At 37.4% G+C, this 21,550-nt stretch overlaps 1 protein-coding gene across 3 annotated transcripts in view; it reads left to right on the forward strand.

The window, feature by feature from the left end:
* The window catches only part of WDR64 (WD repeat domain 64), a 68,039-nt gene that overhangs the window by 25,559 nt on the left and 20,930 nt on the right, over positions 1–21,550 (forward strand). For all 3 annotated transcript variants that reach the window (XM_033512688.1, XM_015620323.3, XM_033512689.1), the window contains exons 12-15: positions 5,828–5,967; positions 17,307–17,433; positions 19,431–19,579; positions 20,544–20,667. In XM_033512688.1, the coding sequence (XP_033368579.1) occupies positions 5,828–5,967; positions 17,307–17,433; positions 19,431–19,579; positions 20,544–20,667 (540 nt within the window). The remainder of the gene's footprint in view (positions 1–5,827; positions 5,968–17,306; positions 17,434–19,430; positions 19,580–20,543; positions 20,668–21,550) is intronic.

Below are 21,550 nucleotides of genomic sequence, written 5' to 3' on the forward strand. Positions count from 1 at the left end.
TCTCTGATAGGATGATGTCCTTGAGCGACATTGATGCTGCTTTTCCTCAAGTCTTTGTTGCTTAAAACTTTGTTAAAAATTGCAATAGCAAACATAAGAATTCTTACATCTACATACAGCAAGAACTAAAGAATGGCCAAGACTCTGCTGTCCAGCCTTGATAATATACATGGCAGTATAATGTACATAGCAGTATATGGGAAGTAATGCAATTCATGTTGAATTGTAACAGTTTACCGAGTGGAAAACTGTGAAAGATACCAAAATAAATATCAGACAGTTCTATTGATTTTCTAGACACAAGATTTAAAGGAAAAGCAATACAGCTGTAGAAGAGTTATTAGTGAAAATTCTGAAGTTTAGCCTTGGAGGAGATCCTATTTACACTGCTTACCTTGTCACAAAAAACTTGTCTGGAGAAATTTACTGATGACATAAAGTAGGGAGGTTCTATTGAACCAAATGTGGTCAGTATTTCCTACAGGTACAACAAGAAGATTTTGCTGTAGTAAGAAAACCAGGGTGAAGTGTCTGGATAGGAAAGAAGGTCTATTGCACAGGAACTAGAAAAGGTTTCTTTTACACACTGAAAATTCTTTTTCTGGAAATACCAGAAGAGAAAAATCTGGATAAATTTTCTAAGAAAATTATAATAGCCTTGGTAGGCCAGACCAAAGGTCTGCCTAGTGTGCTCACTCCGCTTTGTCAGTGACCAGCAGTAAACACTTGTGGCACAGAAAAGGAATAGGACAATCATGCAGCAACACTTGCCCTAGGTACGTGTGCTGGTTCTGTCTGGTTGCTGATATGAACCATCAGCTGAATATAGAAAAAGGGTAGGGGAAGGGACCCATAATTATCATCACTATCCAACTCTTAAGTGAATGGCCCATAAAATGATTGAACTCAAAATCTTGGTGTTAATAGCAGCAGGCTCTAAACCAACTTACCTAAGCTCTAATTCCACCATTGTGCAGAGATTAAAATGATATATTTTCTATAACCTAGAAAAGTGACAATTAACAAGGAATGCAATTGATATCTATTAGACCAAAAAATAGAACAGCAATGCTCAGGAAGAGTCTTCTGAATAGTGGCAGTTGCAGAAAAATATTCTCAGTTTAAAATGGAGCTTGAATTTTTGACAAGGTTAGATTGCATTCTTGTTTGTGATGGTTGGAGCATAGACTTAGAATGCAGGAGCTCCTATCCCATCTAAACAGACCCCCAGTCAGAATATTTTAGAAGCAAATGAGTTTTCTCAACCTGAATTCTAATTTGTTTTGACTTTCACTGCACGAAAATACTGAAATTGTAGGCAACGTGAGAAACGTTTAATAATACTGTGTTTAAGGACTCTGTAATGATGATTATGATGATTTTTGAAGAAATGTAAGAAATTGTACTAACTTCTAACAATCTTCCTGTCCATTCATAACATTTACATACCCTTGAGTTGGAATCCTGTCTTGCTTGTTCACCCACCATTCTTCATCTTGTTATGGAAGGGCCTCTCCTGCCTCTCCCCCTCATTCCCAAAGCTTAGCCCTGCTATTCCCCTTGAATATGAAAGGAAATTATTCCTGAACTGAATTACTAAGTGTCCCAGAACACAGTGGGAATGCATGTCTAAAGTCAAAGTCAGGATTGGGTCATCTCTTTCAGTTTCACTGTGAAGTTAGATAAGTCAGCGCCTACTATGAAGCTGCACCCAGAATTTAGAATAATGCTACAGCTCTTGAGAGACCCCTCTACTAAAGCCTTCAAAGCTGAGCTTTAGAATTCTGTGCTCTGTTAATAGAATACACTGCTCACAATGGCAGTGCACACTGCCAGACTAGAGCACACAATGTTTGCCTCTTTATCTCAAAGTCATCTCACTCTTGACTAATTGAGAGCACACATTGATGATCCAGTTAATGACAGACTTAAACTATTTTAAATGAACATAAGCTAGTTGTGTTAATTAGTGAGCCTGCAATTTCACCTGTAACATACCCTAAAAATGAGAGGCCATAACAGGTAAATAATTCAGGAATAATAATTATATATAGATTTCTTGGTGACATGTTCAAGCATTTGTAAAAGCTAGGTTTATTTGTCTCATTCAGAAATTAGCGTAAAAGAAAACTTCAGCCTTTGATTGCAGGATAGCTTCTGAAGTATTCAGCAAGCATAAATCTGCCACAGTTTTGTAAGCCCCAACTTAATGTTATTTAGCCAGGTGTTTATAGCACAAATGGAATGTTACATATTGTGATGAGTTATTACTGTGACTATTAAAGAAGTCATATTTTAACACACTTGCTCTTCCATCATTTATTTGTATTTGATTATGCTCCTGAGTTCGTCAGTGCTGTGACACAACTTAATTTTGTCTTCTAGATATTTGACATTTATATAAATGATAAGATGAAAACAAACCTGGTACTGAATTTGCTTTTCATGCTTAAGGCTAGATTTCAACCAGTAAAATGATAAAAGTTTGATAGCCGCCTAAAATATGGAGTGCAGAGAAGTTTAAAATAACTTCTCTATGTAGCATTTTGCATTAATATTACATTGAATGGTAAAGTTATATGCTTTTCTTCCTATTCTTTATTAATTTCAATTCCAGCTATGTCTTAATCTTCACTTCAGGGAATGGCTGCAGTTAAAACCAAATGAGGTATGCATATAAAAGCAGAAGATGATCTTAAATGATACATCAACTTCTAACCCTATCATTCTTCAAATTTGGCAGTTGTTTTCCAATATGAAGCAATGAAGCAGAAGGAAAACTATTAATGATTTCTAAATCTAACAGTAACAGATTAAGACCAATAAAATTAACTACTCTGTGCTTGTTCAGTTTTCTTTGTGATTCCTGGAAAAATGAAGCACATTTTCAGCAATTCCCAGGATAGAAATCACCAGAACTCCTATAACATTAGCTCTCAGATGCATAGCCCACTCTTTTCTATGATACAGTCTAAATTAAAGAAGAGCATACAAAGACAGACAAGGAAGCACAAAGAAAAAAAATAAAACAGAGACATTTGTCAGTATGATAAACTAGTTCACCAGATGTCTGACTGTTCTGAAGAGGTTTTGCAGACAATATAAGGCAAGATTATTTAAAAGGCAGATTTGAAGGAAAGACAAGTTCTTTTAAAGGATAAGGAGTTTTCTGTATGAGAGAAGCACCACTGAAAGAAACCAGGAGGTATATTTTTCATTTACAGTCTATTGAAGATGCCAGGCTAAGCCTAGTATTTCTCCATACAGATATGTTATTGTTCTCAAGTGGGTTTCAACATCACTGAAATGCAGACATCTCAGCAGGCGTGTAATACCACACAAATTGCAAAACTGTGTCGGTAAGAGACAGTTTGACAAAGCTTCACATGTTCAAAGAAGCCATTTGAGTCCATAACATCTAGCTAGAATAGAGCTGTGGTTATAGAATCTGACTTCTAAAAATCCTAAACATCAGTTTTTATACTTATTTATAATGGAAAGGAATACACACAGCTGAGTCTGTTTTGATTCAAGCCACCAATTCCACAAAATCTTAACAATTTGCTGTTGGATAGATCATCTTCTTCAAGCTTTTCTTGAATATACTTGGTACCCACACTTTCTGTGTCAGGATTCTGAATCCTGGTGGCACATTTGGAGCATGGAGAGAACAAATGTTCCAGGAAATGTTCCAGTGTAGCAGTGAATGTTAGGGCAAATCTGACATTAGTCCAGAAAGAGAGAACACATCTACTGTAATAAAATCTACCATTATCTCCACATCAGTAAAAGGAACTAAAATTAATCCACTATTTCACATGAAAGTAAACAGTATTTTTTTAATGCAAGGAAAGGTTTTCTTCCCAAATGTCACTTGTTCTTCCTGTTAAAATCTGAAGTAAATGACACGTATCAGTGGTTCTACTCATAAAAGAAACTCTGTACCAGAATTAAAGGACAGTATCCTCCCCTTCAATCATCTGCCATCACTTCAGGAATATAAAGAACAGAGCTGTTAGGAAGACCAAGAAAGATTCTGTTCCTCAAAAGTGCAGCCAGCAGGCAGTCAAGTTGATCAGGTATTGTCAAGAGCTTCTGCCTGTTTCTCCATCATCTTAAGACATGACAGTTTCCATCTGGGGCTGGTAAGGGGTATGCTGTTGAAGCAATGTCTGTTCCCTCTGATATCATAACCAATCTCACCAGTCTCACTGGAGTCTTCTGTTAACTATTTCATGTCCTTCTCATGGGATGTCTGCAAGCTGAGTTTTATGCCCATGGACTTGTTTCACCCTAAACCCTGACCTGGTCTCAAGGGTTCTGCTAACTTGCAGGACCTTTCTGGGACAGCCTAACACAAACTCTGAGGAAGTGAGCAGGGACATCCACCACATTCTGGAGTTTCCCCATCCAAAGGGGCTTCATAAACCATTTGTGCGATTATAACCGCATTTAAGCTACTTCCTGCTATGCTTAGAGCACATACAGATTGTCTAGAGTAGTTTTGCCTAAAAAATAATCTCTTCACCTTGAAGTTTCAAGCCAGCCAGCTACTTACACATGGCCTTCCTTTCCTGTACGGAAGTTCTCCCTCCGTTGTGCTGGTACAGCTGTTTCCATAGCTGAATTCATAGTTACACTTGTGAAATGAGCTGACATAAATCAATATGGCTATTTTAAGAGTAGATCATTCCTTCAGTGAGCCTCTCTCATTTAGAGAGAAGCCACATAAACAGTGGAATCAATTTAACTGAGAGAACAATATTGCTTAATAGAGGAAAAGGGAGATGGGGTGCTCCTAAACAAATCACATCTTGCTGCATTAAGAAGGAAAGGAATAGATTTCTGGAGAGAGAGATGGAGGGACTGACTAATGACAGTAGGTTGAACAAGCTTAAAGAAGATTATTAACATAATTGAGCTGAGCACTTAACATAATTGAGCTGGTTCTCTTGGGGCTTATACTTCCTAGTGTATGGGTTTTTTGCTTTTTGCTCTTCAGTATAAACTGAGAGAAAAGTAAAACTCAAACAGAAGTCTAGACAAAACGTGGCTGTTTCATTTATTGTGTGTCAAAACAGACTGTTCAGCTAGATGCATAGAATTCATACAATTGCAATATTTGCCAGGAGTTTTAAGTTAGAATACATTTTTAACATCCTTGTGTTATGAAATATTTATGGAAACTATTAGCAAAATAGTACCAAACATTCAGCTATAACACAATCAAAGGTTATTCCTTAAATTGTAGGCAAATTCAAAGTTTGAACATACAAATAAGTATGAAATACCTAATTCTCATTTACTTTACTACAAACTTAATCATCAGCAGTTACTGTTTTCTATCTGCCCTCAACTTTCATGCTTACTCCTTTCTGCACATTCACCTTCTTCCATAAAAGAGGTTATCCCTTTGTGTCCTGGCTAACTGGACACAAAATTTTTTGGACATTTTTCTAAATAACATCTTTGAAGGAAGCAACGTAAGAGCCCCAATTGTATATCTGTTAAAGTACTCTGCTCCTCTGGGACTAGTCCATGTAGTCCCATTCAATGTCCCTGCCATTCCTTCAGCAAAATGAAAAGGCTTTGAAAATGCATAACTAATCAGTTATGCATTTTTAATATGTGTTTGTGGATAACCAATGAAACATAAGCTGCAAACCAGCCCTTAGAATTAAAAATTCACATCCTTATGTGGCAGTAGTCTACCCGAATGAAAGGACAGACTTACGAAAACACTGAGCTCTCAATTACAAAGCTTATTTGTAATACAGGTGACTATTCAGACTTTCTCACTATATATGTTAACTTTTTTTTCTTTCAGGTAATGACAGAATCCTTCGTTTGTGGAATCCTGTTGTTAATTTTAGTCCCACAGGGAAGTTATTAGGACACAAACATAGTATTGTAGAAATTGTGACAAATGAGAAAGATCAACAAGTCATCAGCCTTTCCTGTGCAAAGGTAAAACACTTTTCTGAACCTCAAGGAAACAGGGCTGGAAGAAGGATTCAGAGAAGTCCAGGCCTGTCAGCCTAACCTCAGTGCCTTGCAAAGTTTGGAATAGAGGATCTGGAGTGCAGTCACATAGCATATACATAACAACCAAGGGATCAGGCCCAGCCAGCACAGGTTTAGGAAAGGCATGTCTCATTTTATGGGCAGGTGACCCACCTGGTGGGTGAGGGTAAGGCTGTGGAGGTTGTCTACCTGTCAGCAAAGCCTTTGACACTGTCTCCGATGGCATTCTGGAAAAGCTGTCAGCCCACAGTTTGCACAGGTGCACTTTTGCTGCCTTAAGAACTGGTTGGATGGCCAGGCCCAGAGAGAGGGGGTGAATAGTGCCACATCCAGTTGATGAACAGAGACCAGATGACCTCTAGAGACCTTAGTCTCTAGAGGTGACCCCCAGGGATTAGTGTTGGATCTAGACCTGTTCAATATCCCTGTTGATGATGAGCATGAGAGAACTAAGTGCATCTTCAGTAAATTCACAGACAACACCAAGTTGGGGGAGTGTTGATCCTCTGGAAGAGAGGAGGGCTCTGCAGAGGCATCTGGAGAGACTGGATTGATGGACCAAGCCCAACAGTATGAGGTTCAATAAGACCAAGTGTCAGGTCCTGCACTTTGGCCACAACAACCCCAGGCAGCATTACATGCTTGGGAAAGAGCAGCTGAAATCTGCCCAGCAGAAAAGGACCTGGGATTACTGGTCAACAGCAGCTGAACTTGAGCTGGGAATGTGCCTACATGGCAAAGAAGGCCCATGGCATCCTGGTCTGGATCAGCAATAGTGTAGCCAGCAGGACCAGGGCAGCGATTGTCCCCTTGTACTCACCACTGTTGAGGCCACACCTCAAATCCTGTGTTCAGTGTTGGGCCCCTCATTTTAGGAAGGGCGTTGAGATGTTGGAACATGTCCAGAGGAGGGCAGTGAAGCTGGTGAATGGTCTGGAACACAAGTCCTATGAGGAGTAGCTGAGGGACCTGGGAGTATTTAGCCTGGAAAAAAATGGAGGCTGACAGGAAACCTTATCACTCTACAACTGCCTGAAAGGAGGCTGGCAGCCTCTTCTCCCAGGCAACTAGAAAGAGGAAATGACCTTACACTGTGCCAGGGAAGGTTTAGGTTTAACATCAGGAAGAATTTATCCACAGAAAGGGCTGATAAACATTGGAATGGACTGCCCAGGGAGGTGATGGAATCATCATCACTGGAAGTGTTAAGAAACAACTGGACATGGCACTTAGTGCCATGATCTAGTTGACAAGGCAGTGCTTGGTCAGAGATTGGACTCTGTAATCTTGGAGGTCATTGCAACCTAAATGATTCTGTGATTCTGTGAAATCAATATTGTAAGTTCAAGTAGGAATCTCTTTTTTAAGTAAGGATTTCTGATAGTAATTGGTTACCTGTTAATTTATTTTAATAAAAAGGCAGGGTTTAGCTTAAAATATTATCTTCATGAATATGATAGAAGAACACTTATATAGTACATATTAACATTCTGATAACTTTTGTATTACTTTAACAACTTAAAGCAGAACTTGTACTCAAAAGTTTCATTAAGTAGTGATCACCTGCAAGAATTTCCTACAGTTCTTTTGCACTTCTCTCTTCCTACCAGCCTACTAAATCCATTGGTGTAGTTTTTCTGGTGTCTCTATATATCATGTTCAACTACTGATCTCTTTCTAACCAGTGTCTTTCACAAGGCTTACTGATCCAAAGCATTGCCCATAAACAGGAATGCTAATAGAATCAGTAATAACACTTATTCTACCAAATATTGCAAGATTCTGCTGGAAAGAGCTTGGTATATGAGAAGTGATTGGTGGAATCATGATACTGGTTATTTATATGATTTTTTCGCACGAGACTTCTCAGGAAAGTAAAAAAACTTCTATAAATATGTGCAAAAAATAAGAGAGAAGCCCCTGAAGGAATAGTTGTGAATGGCTATAGAACTTTTTAAAGGTGGTCCAATGCAAAATTTTTGATATTTAACACTATTCAATATCCTTTTTAGCATCTACAAGGATGGAGTAGAGAGGATAGATACTAAATTAACCAGTTACGCCAAACTGATTAAAGCTGCAGGTCTTGAGCAGAAGTATTAAGAGTTCAGAATGGTCATTAAAATTGAAGATATGATTATGAAAAATAGCTCCTATAAATCAATAGGACCTAATGTAATTAGTCTGCTGAGATATCCTTCTGTCTCAAAGGTTTTCAAATTTTTATTTGGTTATGTAGGAAATATTACTGAACTATTTGTCCTGCCCATGCCACTCCTCTGCTATAATTGCTTACCACTGCTCATTGTGGTGGCAGTAAACACCACATTTTCACTGTTTTAATCTTATTCTTAAAAACCTCCACATATTTCTAAAATTAATACTAGCTGAAAATAAATTATCTAAATTTCCCACCTTCACATCATCCTGGAGCCATAACCCTTCCCCCTTCCTCACTCCTATAAATCTATACCTGTCTGTTCTGTAGATAACTCTGTGAGTTTGCTACAGGCATACATTACTGTGAATTAAGGAGGGTTTTGGCAGATAGCCTTAAGCTATACATGTAGGAAAAAATGGAGTAAGATGTAAGACATGACTTAAGGGGAATGAATGAACATTAAGACATTTATTAAAAAGCAATGAGAATGAAGCCCCTGGGGTAGTAAATGTAGATCTTTTGAGGGCCCTTCTAGGCTTTTCTGTGATTCAATATGATGATTTATAAGAAAGCAAAATCCATTTTAAAAGTCTCTAAGTATGTGGACATGTGATCTTAACTAAATATAGCTGAGTAGTGCCAATGACATCAGTAAGACTACTTGTACCTACAAATGAATATAAGAAAGTATGTTTTAATTAAAAGCCATGTGTGTTTAAATAGTGCAGTGAGTTATAAGGCTGAAATTACACTTCTCAAAAATATATTCTGCATTTTAAATTTTTTTTAATTAAGATTTTTTTTTAAGATTATAATTAAAATTTAAGATTATAAAACATAATTGTTACATTTGAAGATTACCACAATAATTAAGAAACTATTTTAGAATTTGAATTCAAACAATCACTCTATTCAAGAAAATTAAGATTTCTTTAAGTATTCCAGCACATGAACATATTGTTTGCTCCAATATTATAAGGATTTCATGATAGAACTAATTATTAGTAAAAAGTTGTCAGGCAGCTATTAAAAATTTTCAAATTCTCCGATTAAAAAAAATTAAACTCAGATTTTTTGTTTTAAAACATAAGAATACCTACAAATTAGGCAGATACATTGATTTGTATATAATTTCTTTATATTTCTTTGACCTTTAGTCGTATGAATTAGTATTTCCATAGTAGGGACTTTGAGGTAGAATGGAGAGCCAAGGCAGGAATTTTCATAATTCTGTGTTGCTGAACTTGCTCCAGAGTATAATATTCATGGCAATAAGTTCCTGATCTTCCAGACTGTGAAGACCTTGGAGATAATAGTTTGCTTAGATGCAGTTAGTAGTCCACAGCCACGTCTTTTTCTTCAGCAGTTCAATTAAGTGAATTTACAAGAAGATCTGAAATATGGATGTGATCTATGTGTTCCTAATCATAGGAACACGCTCTGAATCTTGTGCTGAGATTTCCCACAAACAAAATAGTATGTTAAATTAAATACCACAGACTAACATGAACTACATTCATCACAATTACACTTAGAGTGTGTCTGTCTTGACTTACATTTTGGTTGAGAATATTTCCAAAAAAGTATTTACTGTTAAATTTTTCTGAAAATACTAACTCATCCCTTGTGTCACTGTATCAAAATACGGACTCAGGTTTCCATATAACACATGAACTCTTTGCTTAAGTGTCAGCATGTTATAGTCATATTGACATGAAAGTGAAAGCATATGTATATAACTGTAAATGCAAATGTGTATAACCCTTTCATTGGAATTATTCCGCAGAAGCCACTAAACCAGTTTTTCATCATTTTTTCCAAGATGACTGCCAAAGCCTATCTTTAGATTTATGATTGTAGTACCATTGATATTTATAATTTCGGAGCTATAAAAAGATGAATGAGTGACTATTTCCTACCATTAGAACTATTTGACACCTTTTCTCTACAAAGTAAAATAGTATGGCTTATTCAAGCACTGAAGCAACATCTTTTTTATTGACAAGAAATGCTGGTAGAATATGTTAAGTTCTTTTAAAAAAGCCAGCTTTGGACTTGGAATTGGACAGTTAAGCAGCATCCTCAGATGCTTCAAGATACATTAGATAGACAATGAATTATGACATAGGTTTGATGTTTCCAGCCAGGCAAGGCAAGATTGTCCTGTATAAAGGTACTTGATCTGTCTGGTTATTACATTACCACTAATGCATTTTCCTACAAATGCCAGTACTCTAAGTTAATAGAAATTGCTAAAGTTGTTTGGTTGTTTTTTTTCCTGTTGGGCCCAATAAACAGAAGAATCACTTTTAGAGAGTGTGGTAATATGAGAACCGTCTGTGGAGTAAAGAAATAATGGAAAACTGACTTGATGCTTCAGTACAGATAGAAGAATATTGCATAGGAAATCTCTGCTGTTTATTTTTTTCCTCTCCTTCATGTCACTCAGTCCTTCATTGACTCTGTCCCTCTATAGTTTTCCCATTCTTATTTTCGTCCTGCATCATGAAGCATTTATTACTTAATTTTTTACATATTACAGAAATGATTGAATGCATTCAGGAAGCACCAAGGAAAAAAAAACCCTTGTAGGTACAGGGGCTATTAAGCCTAGAGATGTAGCAGGAAGCAAGCCATTAACTGAAAGATGATCTTACACTCTGTGGAAACAAGGAGGTTAAGGCTAATGGCAGAGACCAGACCTGACTGAATAGCTCTTGTACTGAAAGGCTGTGAAGCAGTGACAACCACGCTCACTTAGTGCAGAGTGGGGATTCACAATTTGAACAGTGGAGGCTACAACTTCATGTCTTGAGTTGTCAATGAAAGTCAGAAAGCCAAAATTTACTTCACCAGTTGTCTCATAGATTTTACTAGAACATCTCCAGTGATGGATTTGGTTGAATTAAACCATCTGAGTGAGTCAGGAGAACAAGATTTGAGCCTACAGACTTCAATTCATAAAAAGAAACAGTTTTGTTTGATGAACAGTAGGGCTAATATAAAGAGTATATTCCCAGTCTTTAAACCAGTCTTTACAGTATAATTAGTAAACACAAGCCCCTTGTTTTAAACAAGTGAAGGCAGTGTTCTTTGGGCTTTTTCTTTTTAAAAGTAATTTCATTTTTAGTAACTAAAGAGCAATGCACACATTTACACATGGCAGGAGAGTAGTGCAATAAGTGGGGATTTCTCATGTCTCCATTCTGGGACATGGGAGAGTTTCATTCCATTCATAATTTCTTCAAAATCGAATGCAGCCAATGTGATGTAACCACATAAACATTTCCCTGATAAAATTTGCCTATCCTAAAGTAACTCCGTTGTACATATGTTAGCTTTACTCCTACATGGCCTAAGGGTAGATTTTTTAGCATTTCAGAGAAGAAAAGAGGGAGGTAAGATATGTTATTAGTTTTTTCATTTTCTGACTCTTGCAAATTTACTCAAACCTTGATGTTATCAGTCTCCTGTCCTCTCTGTCCTTATCTGCTTAATATCAGCCGGGTGACATCCCCGTGGGGATAAGTGTCTTTGTCAGTCTGGAACTGAGCAGGTGATTGTATCAATGCCTGTTAGTGTGGATGTCTGTCTAACCAGTTTTGAAAGCACATGATACTGTTATAAGGATATATTTATAGTACAGTCATTTGTCTTCCTGAAAAATGAGAGCAGCTCAGCTGGAAACACACTGCTTAATTTATGTCAAACTATTGCTAATCACAGCTGTTACTGGAATGTACTGCATAACAATATTAAATTTAATCTAGATAATTTGAAAAAGAGGCATTTGGGAAATCTGCTCCAGTCATCCTTCACAAAAATTATGTGGCCATGTCTATATCAGACACATCTTTTGTTTACAGCTTTGAAACCAAAGTTCTTTTACTGCTGTGCCTTTATTTTCTTTGGTTTGTTTGTTTCTCCCAGATATTAAGAATTTTATTCTCCTCTTATATTATGTGATCATTCAATAGCATTGAATATTCTTCAGACTTTTCATGTAAGGTACTCAATTTTCTGTAATCTATCCCATTTTCTAATATTCAAATCACTCTGCACCTTAGATAGTCTGCAAAAAACTCAAAAACCAACAACAGCAACAAACCAACAAAAAAAAAAAGAAGCCTGCAGAGGTCTCACGGGAGATCTCATCCATGTAGATAAATACTGGGAGGGAGAGTGTAAAGAAGATGGTACCAGGATCTTTTCAGTGGCTCCCAGTGACCAGAACAAAGACAATGAAAACTGAAACATAGGAGATTGTATGAACATCAGGAAACATTTCTTTACTGCGAGGGAGACAAAGCACAGATGCAGGATGCCCAGAGAAGTTGTGGAATCTCCATCCTTGGAGATATTTCAAATCCATCTGGACATGGCCCTGCTCTGTGTGGCCTAATTTGAATCATGGTATTAGACAAAATGATTGCCAAAGGTCCCTTCTGTTACCCAACCATAAATGTTGTTATTCCATGAAAAAGTAAAGTTACTTCAAAAACTTTGTCTGAGGTGAGAGAATCTTTCTAAGATTGGTTGAAGATTGGCAGGCAGAATTGGTCTGGTTTTTAACTCTTCTGATTCAGGTATCCATGGGCAGCCACCTCTGTCCTACACCTCTAGCTTCCTGTTTCTGACCCCCACACCATCTACACTGAAGGTGTTCTCCAGAAGTGTTGAGTGTTATTTTGTCTTTGCAGCAGGGACTAGGTATGTCTATTGTCAGCACATCCTCCACACAGTACAGAGGCAAGACATGCAGAACTTTTACACCCTCTCAATAGCAGCAGTAAATATCCTTCATGCTCATTTCTATGCAATTAGACTCACTATTGCATACAACAGTTTGATTTCTTTCCAGCATCCCTTCATGCTTGAGAAAAGTAAGAAATTTTATATACTACCAGGTTAATGGTATTATCTGAGGAAGTGATTTGAAATGCTCATAATTTTGAACTTTTTCAAGTTGCTATCTCAATAAGGCAGTAGTGATAGTGCTGGCTGCTACACCACATTACATTAATATGATTAGAACTAAATCCTCCTTGCCTTAACCTCACAAGTAATCCTATTGATATCAATTTGTTTCAAAGTCTTCTTACTGTGACAGGGAGTTGTAGCACTTTTCAGAATCACCTTCAGGGATCACAAGACACATACAGGCACTCTCTGCAGGTAACTTAAATAACACAGCAAGCACAACTGCAGTTTGACATTCATGCCTAGTGATTTTTGTCTTTGAGGCCTCAGACATTCTGTATGAATTTGTGAATTTTTTCATTTAGCCCATGGAGCCTTAAATGACCCTCTCAAACAGGTGAACAGGGTAGCAAATAGGAGCAGATAAACTAAACGCTTCAGCAAAAAATCAACTTCACTTGTTCCTTACTCTTCCTGTCTATGCCTACAGTGAATACTGTGGCTAGCACAACTTCTTTCTGCCCCACAAGTGGTTGGATTTTGGATTTTCCTGCATGAGTATTTTTTTCATTAGTCCTTTTAAAGGCTTGCAGCATTACCATTCTGTAAAACTGAGGAAAGTTGTCTTCTTCAAAAAACAGATATTCTTTAACTTTCAAAAAGTATTGGCAGAATGCGACAGTTTGGAAGAACTAAAATAAAGTTACTATTCTCTCTAGAGAGTTATCGAGATGTTTCCCATAGAACAGTGTTTTAAAGTCACTTACTCTTAACTAGAAGAAATTTGATGGGATTACATTTTGGTGGGGAAAGGGGGAGGGACAAAACCTAAACTTCTTTAGCCCTTATTTATCTCAGTTAATTACAGGCAGAAAGGAGAACAAGATTTGCTTCTTCCAAAGTCAAAGCATGTTTCCACAGTAGCATCTTCACAGAAACCTGGTAAGAGATAAGTGTTCCCAAGCCTGAACTTCATTGTACTGAGAGCATGTAAAAAATTTATTTACCAATTGTTCTTGCCCTATTTCCCGTCTTTTATCTATTTCCCCTCTGCTCTTCACATTTTAGCTGTTAAGATGAATCTTTTGCCTTCTGTCTGTATTTGAGTGTATTGAGAAAAATAGAAGAGAGGTGTGCTGCTAGTTTTACATGCTCATAAACCAAAGGCTTCAGAGCCAATGGAAAAGATTGTTCAGACTTTTTTCTGAGTTTTAGGGCTTGAAGGAAGGTGGCACTCAAGAGGAAAATGTTAATGAATGCAAATATAGATACTTAATTTTTTCAGGGGATGTCAGAAGGTTCAGACAGGGTCTCACTGGCAAGAACTCCCAATGAATTCTGGGGGGATTTGGTTCCCAATTTTTATCAGTGTTTGTGGAAATTCCATCTGTAACTATGTGATTTTGCCATTGGGTTGAAAAATGAATGACACAAGAAGAGCACCCCAGAACAGAGGGAGCTGCTCCAGATTACAGTCCTGGAGAAATAACAGAGTAATTTGCTGGGGCTGTTGTACCCAAGATAGAGGAAAGAAATGCAGTACATATTCCTTGAACGCCCCAGTGTGCCAGATCCCAACTGTGTGAAGCAGGCTGGTCACAATGTGGGAACACAAGTGAGTATCCCTAGTCTGCTAACCCTTAAAAAAGTCTGTCTGTGGGTCAAAGCCAATTCTGCCAACAGCTAAACCAAATCAAGTTTTTCATTAATGTAAGCTACTAGTGAAGATACAATGTTCCTGGAAGTACAGCTCAACTTTCCCTATAAAGTGAAACAGTGGATTGTTTCTAATAGCACGTGAAGCACCTTCTTTCCACATTCCTTCTCCTCCCTAGTACTTTTTGTGTGCTTGTATATAGTCGGTATTTTGCATTTCGGAAGACACAGTCCAAAAGCACTTTGCCTTAAAGAATATGCTCTCAGAGGTTTTCAGGGCTTCCTGGTATTTTTCAGGCTGCTGTGGGAAATTCTTCAATAAATAAGTAGGACAGTAAAATTAGTATTAAGAAAACACTCTTAAGGCAACTCCCCCTAGCCACTTCCTAATTTCTAAATAAGCATGCCTTTTTTTGCCTCTCTTCATGCATGGATTCATGCACAGTCTGTGTGCTGATGCAGATGAGCAGCACTGACACTGTGTCTTGCGGCCACACTGGTGATGCCATGTGTGGGAGTTACTCATGTGGAACTATGGCTTATGCAATCTCCACATCCCTGCCCACAGGCTGGGAAAAGAAGGCAGCCATAAGGCAGGGAAAAGATTTATGAATGCTGCAATGTATCTAGGCTTTTGCTGTCACTTTGACTGCATTTTCTTAATGTGCTGCTGGCCTTAACAGCTGAACAAGCAGAAAGAAATAGTGCAGAAAGCTCTTACTTATATTCTCTTGTGCTATAAAAACACCTCTTTTTATTGCTTTGATATTATGTCAAACCTATGTCTCACTTTTTGACCACTTGAATAGTCCATTAGACTATCAGAATTGTCTTCATTTTTGTTTTGTGTAATTTCACTAACACTGTAACAGATCTGGGGGATGTTTATGGGAAGATTTTATCTCTGTTCAGTGATTTATTATTTTCATCTGACTGTAGTATCTCCACAGATACCTACTTTTACTTAATTTTCAGCCCTGTTTTTACATGCTCTAATTGTGAGTGTACAAGAACTGAGCTTGGAGATCCACCTGCAATATTGCCCTAACTTTCTCAATTCTCATAATCAATTCTTGTTTCAGTTTTTGCTGGTCTATTGTTCAGCTGGATTAAGGCCTTCATGATTTTTTTCCTATTCAAATGGATTTCCTGTTCCAGTGCTTCTGAGTGACTGTTTTTCTCTTTTTCAGGCTTTAGAAATTGCATGTCTGAGTGAACTCTGAAATGTAATCAGAAGTCAGTCAGAGGAATGTGATGGACATGGTTCTTTTGACTCAGTACTGTCTCAGGGAAAATTTATTCTCAGTAAAAAGTTCTTTAGAGTCTTTTCTTTTTGAGATTTCCTGAAAACAAGCAAACTACTAAGGAGAATTTTTTTTTCTCCTTAACATTCTGAAACACTCATGTATGAATTTCTCTCTGGCACCAAAGGTGATTTGTTTAAACACTGACTGATGTATCTGTTCCTTTCCTTCCCTTGCTTTTCAGAATTCTGATGCATCCACTGTCACATCCTTTAAAATCAGGTTGTGACTTTTGTCAAGGCCCACAAGAGTATTGATGAGAGTGTTGATGTTGTACCAACATGTGCCTTTGCATTAAAATCCCACTTCAAAGTGAAGCCATAATAATAGCACACACAGTTGAATGAATAAAAATAACTTGCACAAATGCCTATATACAACTCATCAGTTATGGCAGCTAAATAAGAATTGCAGGAAGATGTGATGACAGAACAACTCCTGAGAGAATAGGGAAATTATCTTACAGAGAAATACACTACATTAAAGGCCATGGGATCTGAGAAGTTAAATCATGATTTCTTGAAGTTTCAAAAATAGTTTGCATGGGATAGCTGTAAGTTCAACACGGTTTTTGATCAGGCAGGGTGAAAAGTGCTGCTAACATACAATTATTTTAGAGTTCAAAGCAGATGCTATGTTTTCCATTGAACCTGAAGGTGAGAGCAAATACGTCTAAATACATCTAATGCTCCTTGCAGGATGGTACCCTGACTGTGGTTGATAGCATTTCCTTATGGGGAGCACAAGAACTTTATATGCATAAAAATAATACTTCTGTAATGTGTTCTGATCCTGATTTGGTCCAACATCTGCTGTCAGTCAAAGGTTTCAGGCATTTCTTTATCCAGTACCCCCTGAAATTTATCTTTGTACTGTTGCACACCATTTCATACTCCAGTTGAAAAGTTTTTAAACAAGTGGCATTTATCTGTATGTGACAGAAAAGTATGTCACACAACGGAGACATCTTGTCATTAAGGGGTGGAACCAGTTTTCATGAGATCTGGTTCTTCTTTGGACCTCTCAGGTCAAGACTACAAAAGTCAGCCTTTCTGTGCATTTTATCCGTAGTAAAATGGGGATAAAGATACCTTTGATATTTTTCTTGCTTATTTTGGGATGTACCATTTTTAACAATGTGATTTTCATTGGAGGCTGTAATATTAATGTCATAGAAACAAAATAATTGAAAATTGAGTCAGGACACAGTACTAGATTTTCTCCTCTCTCTCCCTATCTAGGTTTTTAGAGTGTGGGATATACAGACTCTTTCACCACTGCAGGTCTTCTATGAAAATCATGGGACTCCAGAAGAGATTAATGCCTTTCCCATGGTATTTGACAATGATCATGGCATGCTTTTCACAGGTATGTTATTGCAGATGTGTGAGAGCATGCCCCTTCTCCTAGAATCCAATTTTCTTTATGATTAAATGCAACTGAAGATGAGCACAGGAGTAAGGTATATGAGAATATACAGAATACTGAGAGATGAGGGTATTGCACATTAGAACTGTTTTAAAGTGGTGCTAATTTCATTACTGAAAATGGCATGAAAATATGCATCATGGGAATTAACAGCAGGAACCAAAGGAAATGAGAAAGGCTTCTCTGAAGGCTTCTCCCACAGCAAAATTAAACTACAGATATTGTTATATAGACTTAACATTTCTTGAAAGCTATTAAGTTATTGATTTCCCCATAACTATTCCTCTAGGACCCACCTCTTGTTTGGAGATGAAAACAGCAGCATACAATCTCTGTGGAGCCCTCACAAGTATATTCCAGCTCCTTATTTAACTCAGTAGCTAAAGTCAGCCCTACAACCTGAAGTGTCAACAGACACACTGCCCAGCTGATAAGGAATAAAATATTGTGGGAACTCACCTTGGGGTTTCTGGGCTCTGTTTCCTGACTTCCTTGCAGAACGCCTGGCACTTCTGAGGGACCAGAGCTTTGCAGTTATCACTAAGGAGGTTAGCCTTTTATATCTAAAGCAGAGACTCTTGAATTCAGCAAGGTTTGTCTGCCCCAGAGATGTAGTGACAAAAAAGACAGCTTTGAGCTTGTTCTAGGGTACAGAGGCCTGACATGTACCAGGCACATAAAATAATTTGTTCTTGGAGACAGCTTTTTCTGTCCTTGCATTAGGAACAAGCCACAAAGTTTGCAAAGCTTGTCAGATGTGAGAAGATGAATGTGAAACATTTTGTTTTCAGTGACATGATGGTTTCTACTAAATTTTTTAATCACTAAAGGATACAGATGCTGTCTTCATTTCAAATTTATGCTTGTGAGATTTTCAAGGCTTAGCAATGTCAGGGATTTATACAGGTCACTCCTTGACAAAATGAGGTAATTTGCCTTTATAAACAATGGTTCTATAGGTGCCTAAATATTTATAAAAGTCTGGTCCTAGACTCTGTTAATGAGTCCATTAAAAGCCTAAGTGACTTTCTCCTTGGCCCTGAAGAGGGCAAGAGACTGCAGTTATATGTGAGTGAATTCAATTTCATTGCTATGTACCTGGCCTCACAGAGGAGATTTTCACTTAGGAATTCACTAACAATCATAAATCACAGCTCACCTTCATGCTTCATTTGAATATTGCCATAGCTTTCCTTCTGTGCCTGTTTCCAAGCTGCTGGCCTCTGCACCTGGATTTATGCCAAGGATTAGGCAATTTCTTCCTTTGCTCTGTACTCACTGCTGCTCCTCTGCTGGTAGATCAGCAGGGATACCGGGGCGGGGATACTGGAGCTGCAATGGGAGACTACATATGCATTCTGTCTTGAGAGCACTGTACAGACCTTGTACTTTCTTTTGTCATTGTCTCTGTCTGCCTCTGTGTTTGCAATCCCTGATCTGAGAGCACTGGAAGGTGTTTGGAAAACACCATTCAGAACTACAGTGCTGTAAAAAGGAAGGTACTGGAAAGACATTATCATTGCCTACAGATAGAATTGCTTTATCTCTAAGGCAGAAATCAGAATTCGTATGAGTGATACATCTCCCAGTTAGAGTTTTATGTATTTGGATTCATTCCATTTCATGCCAACCAACCCTGTGACTGGGGGATTTATGGCTTCTACTAATTTGCAGTCAGAATGTCAGTCTCATCAAAGGTGGGAAGAAGACTGTGTAAGACAGGTAAATACTTAGCCATTGTTTGACTGTGCTTTTTGGGAACTGTGTGTGGATGTTTTATGCTTCAGAGAACAGGTATTCTCAAAAAACAGACAATGGTCTATATCCTCTTCAGAAGAACTCATATGAACCCAATGGTTTACATGAAATCTTTTAATTTCCAGGAAAAGTAATTATACACAAAATGTATATATTCTCACTTCTCTCACCTTGTGCAGGTTCAGAGGTCATTGATATTTATCCTCTAGCTAATGTGATACAAGATTCAAAAGAGTTGCCTCAGACACATGAGAAGAGCCTCAATGTTCTCCTTTACAACAGAGCTTTTCACCAGATTCTCAGCATTTGCACTGAGTCAATACTAAAGGTGAGTGCAAGTTGTCACCCTTTATACTGAAAAATAAGTCTCAACTTTTTTATTCGGAACAACTTATCAGGAAATTTGAAAAGTTACTAGTAATTTTTATTCAAGGTGTAGTTTCTGTGGCTATTTTTGGGGTCCAAAGAAGTGGTAGCCATGAACCCTATTTGGGGGAAAAGATCCTACTTTTCTTTTCAGCAGCACTACAAAAATCTTAAGAGGTACTGAGAACCTGTAGTTTTAGGGAGAGGTAGCATCTTTTATTGGGTCTGTTGGTGATGCATGGCATTCCTGTGGAGAAAGGCTTGTTTGTGTAATGGTTTGTTCAGTTCATACTCTCTCAAAAGATGTTATTTGTCACTCCAAACCCTGCCTTCCTTAGACCACAATGACTGCAACACTATTACAACCACAAGATAATTTGGAACACTTGGCTCTATAGAAAATCAGATTCCAGTGCCTATGAAATCAGTAGCTACTTGATAAATCAAATTGAATCTGAGCTATCCCACTACAGTGACCAAATTTTGTACTGGCATTTCATTATAAGGTGTTGCTTAAATTTCTAAAAGGATTCAGTAATGATCAGAGATAGTTGTTTCTGCTTTTTTTGGACCAAATGTTTATGAAAAGCTTAATTTGCACATTCTGCACAGAAACTACAACTCAAGCAATTCTTTCTAGTTAAATTTCTTTGCTTGCAAACTGTAAAAACACTTTCTATTTAATGTCAGTCTCTCTGGCTTAACAAGGGTCTTTATCATAGCATTCATAAAAAACAGAGCCTTCCCTCACCTGGGTGGCTTCCCTAGAGAGAGGGACATTTTCAGGGAAAATATAGTGATGTTTCACTAAAAAAAATTGCTGTTTGCCATAATTTCTCCTATTACAGTAGAACGCATTGTATGTTCTACTGTGTGACTAGTTTTAGAGGATGTATTAAAAATAACTATAATATTATTTTTTTCAGGTCTGGGATCTAGAAACAGGATCTCAAATATATCAATTAGAACATGCACATGGGCTGAAAACTGAGGTGACCTGTGCAGCCATTGAAATAAATGGGATTTATCTTGCTACTGGGGCATGTGATGGTAAAGCAATTAAATGATTACTACCTTTTTTTATACCTTTACTACTTATAATTACCCTTTTTGATTTTTTCTTTAATGGCATATTACATTAGCAGACAGAACTCTTTCCTTGACTGTCTCAGTGACAGAATTAACTTTGATTGCACAGCTGTCAGTCTGTAGAAAGGCAGGGTGGTTCTTGGTTGGGTTCTCTTTGATAGGTGGTTCACAGAAGTGTGCTTTTGTGTGCTTGGGTTCTGGTTCTTTTTCAACCTATTACTCTTTGAAAGACTGTCTTCAAAGCTCTTGATCTAAAAAGTTGTTTCCTCATAATACTTAGGACCTAGATTTATAACTAAATGGCTGCAGATGAAGAATGGTAGTTTTTAATTTTCTAGTCTCTAAGCTCAATTTTATAGTGTTGGAAGTCATTGAATGCTCAAAAATTAGATAGATAGATAGATAGATAGATAGATAGATAGATAGATAGATAGATAGATAGATAGATAGATGTTTCCTGTATTTTTCATGTCTGTTATTAAAGGTGCATGAGTTTTAGGTAATGTGACAAGACCTCTCCAATACACAAGTGCACATCAAATCATGCAGGAAGCTTTAATAATTTTATAATCTGTTAACATGAAATAATTCTTCTTACATTAAAATGTTCAAGAGTACACACCTGAATTTCTAAAATATGTGAAACTTATGAAAGCTGCCTCACATGAAGAGGAAATGATGGCTTTTTCTACACAACATAGTGGCTAATATCTTTTGTTTCTACTTGGGATCAGAGACTGCACCCTTTATTGGATCTTAAGAGCACAACAGAAGGTGAATGTTCTCAAGTCTTACAAAAGAAAAGTCACATGTGATTAATTTCTTTACTTAAGAAAATTCCATA

This window comes from Parus major, chromosome 3 (assembly GCF_001522545.3).
Source record: "Parus major isolate Abel chromosome 3, Parus_major1.1, whole genome shotgun sequence".
Classification (NCBI taxonomy): domain Eukaryota; kingdom Metazoa; phylum Chordata; class Aves; order Passeriformes; family Paridae; genus Parus; species Parus major.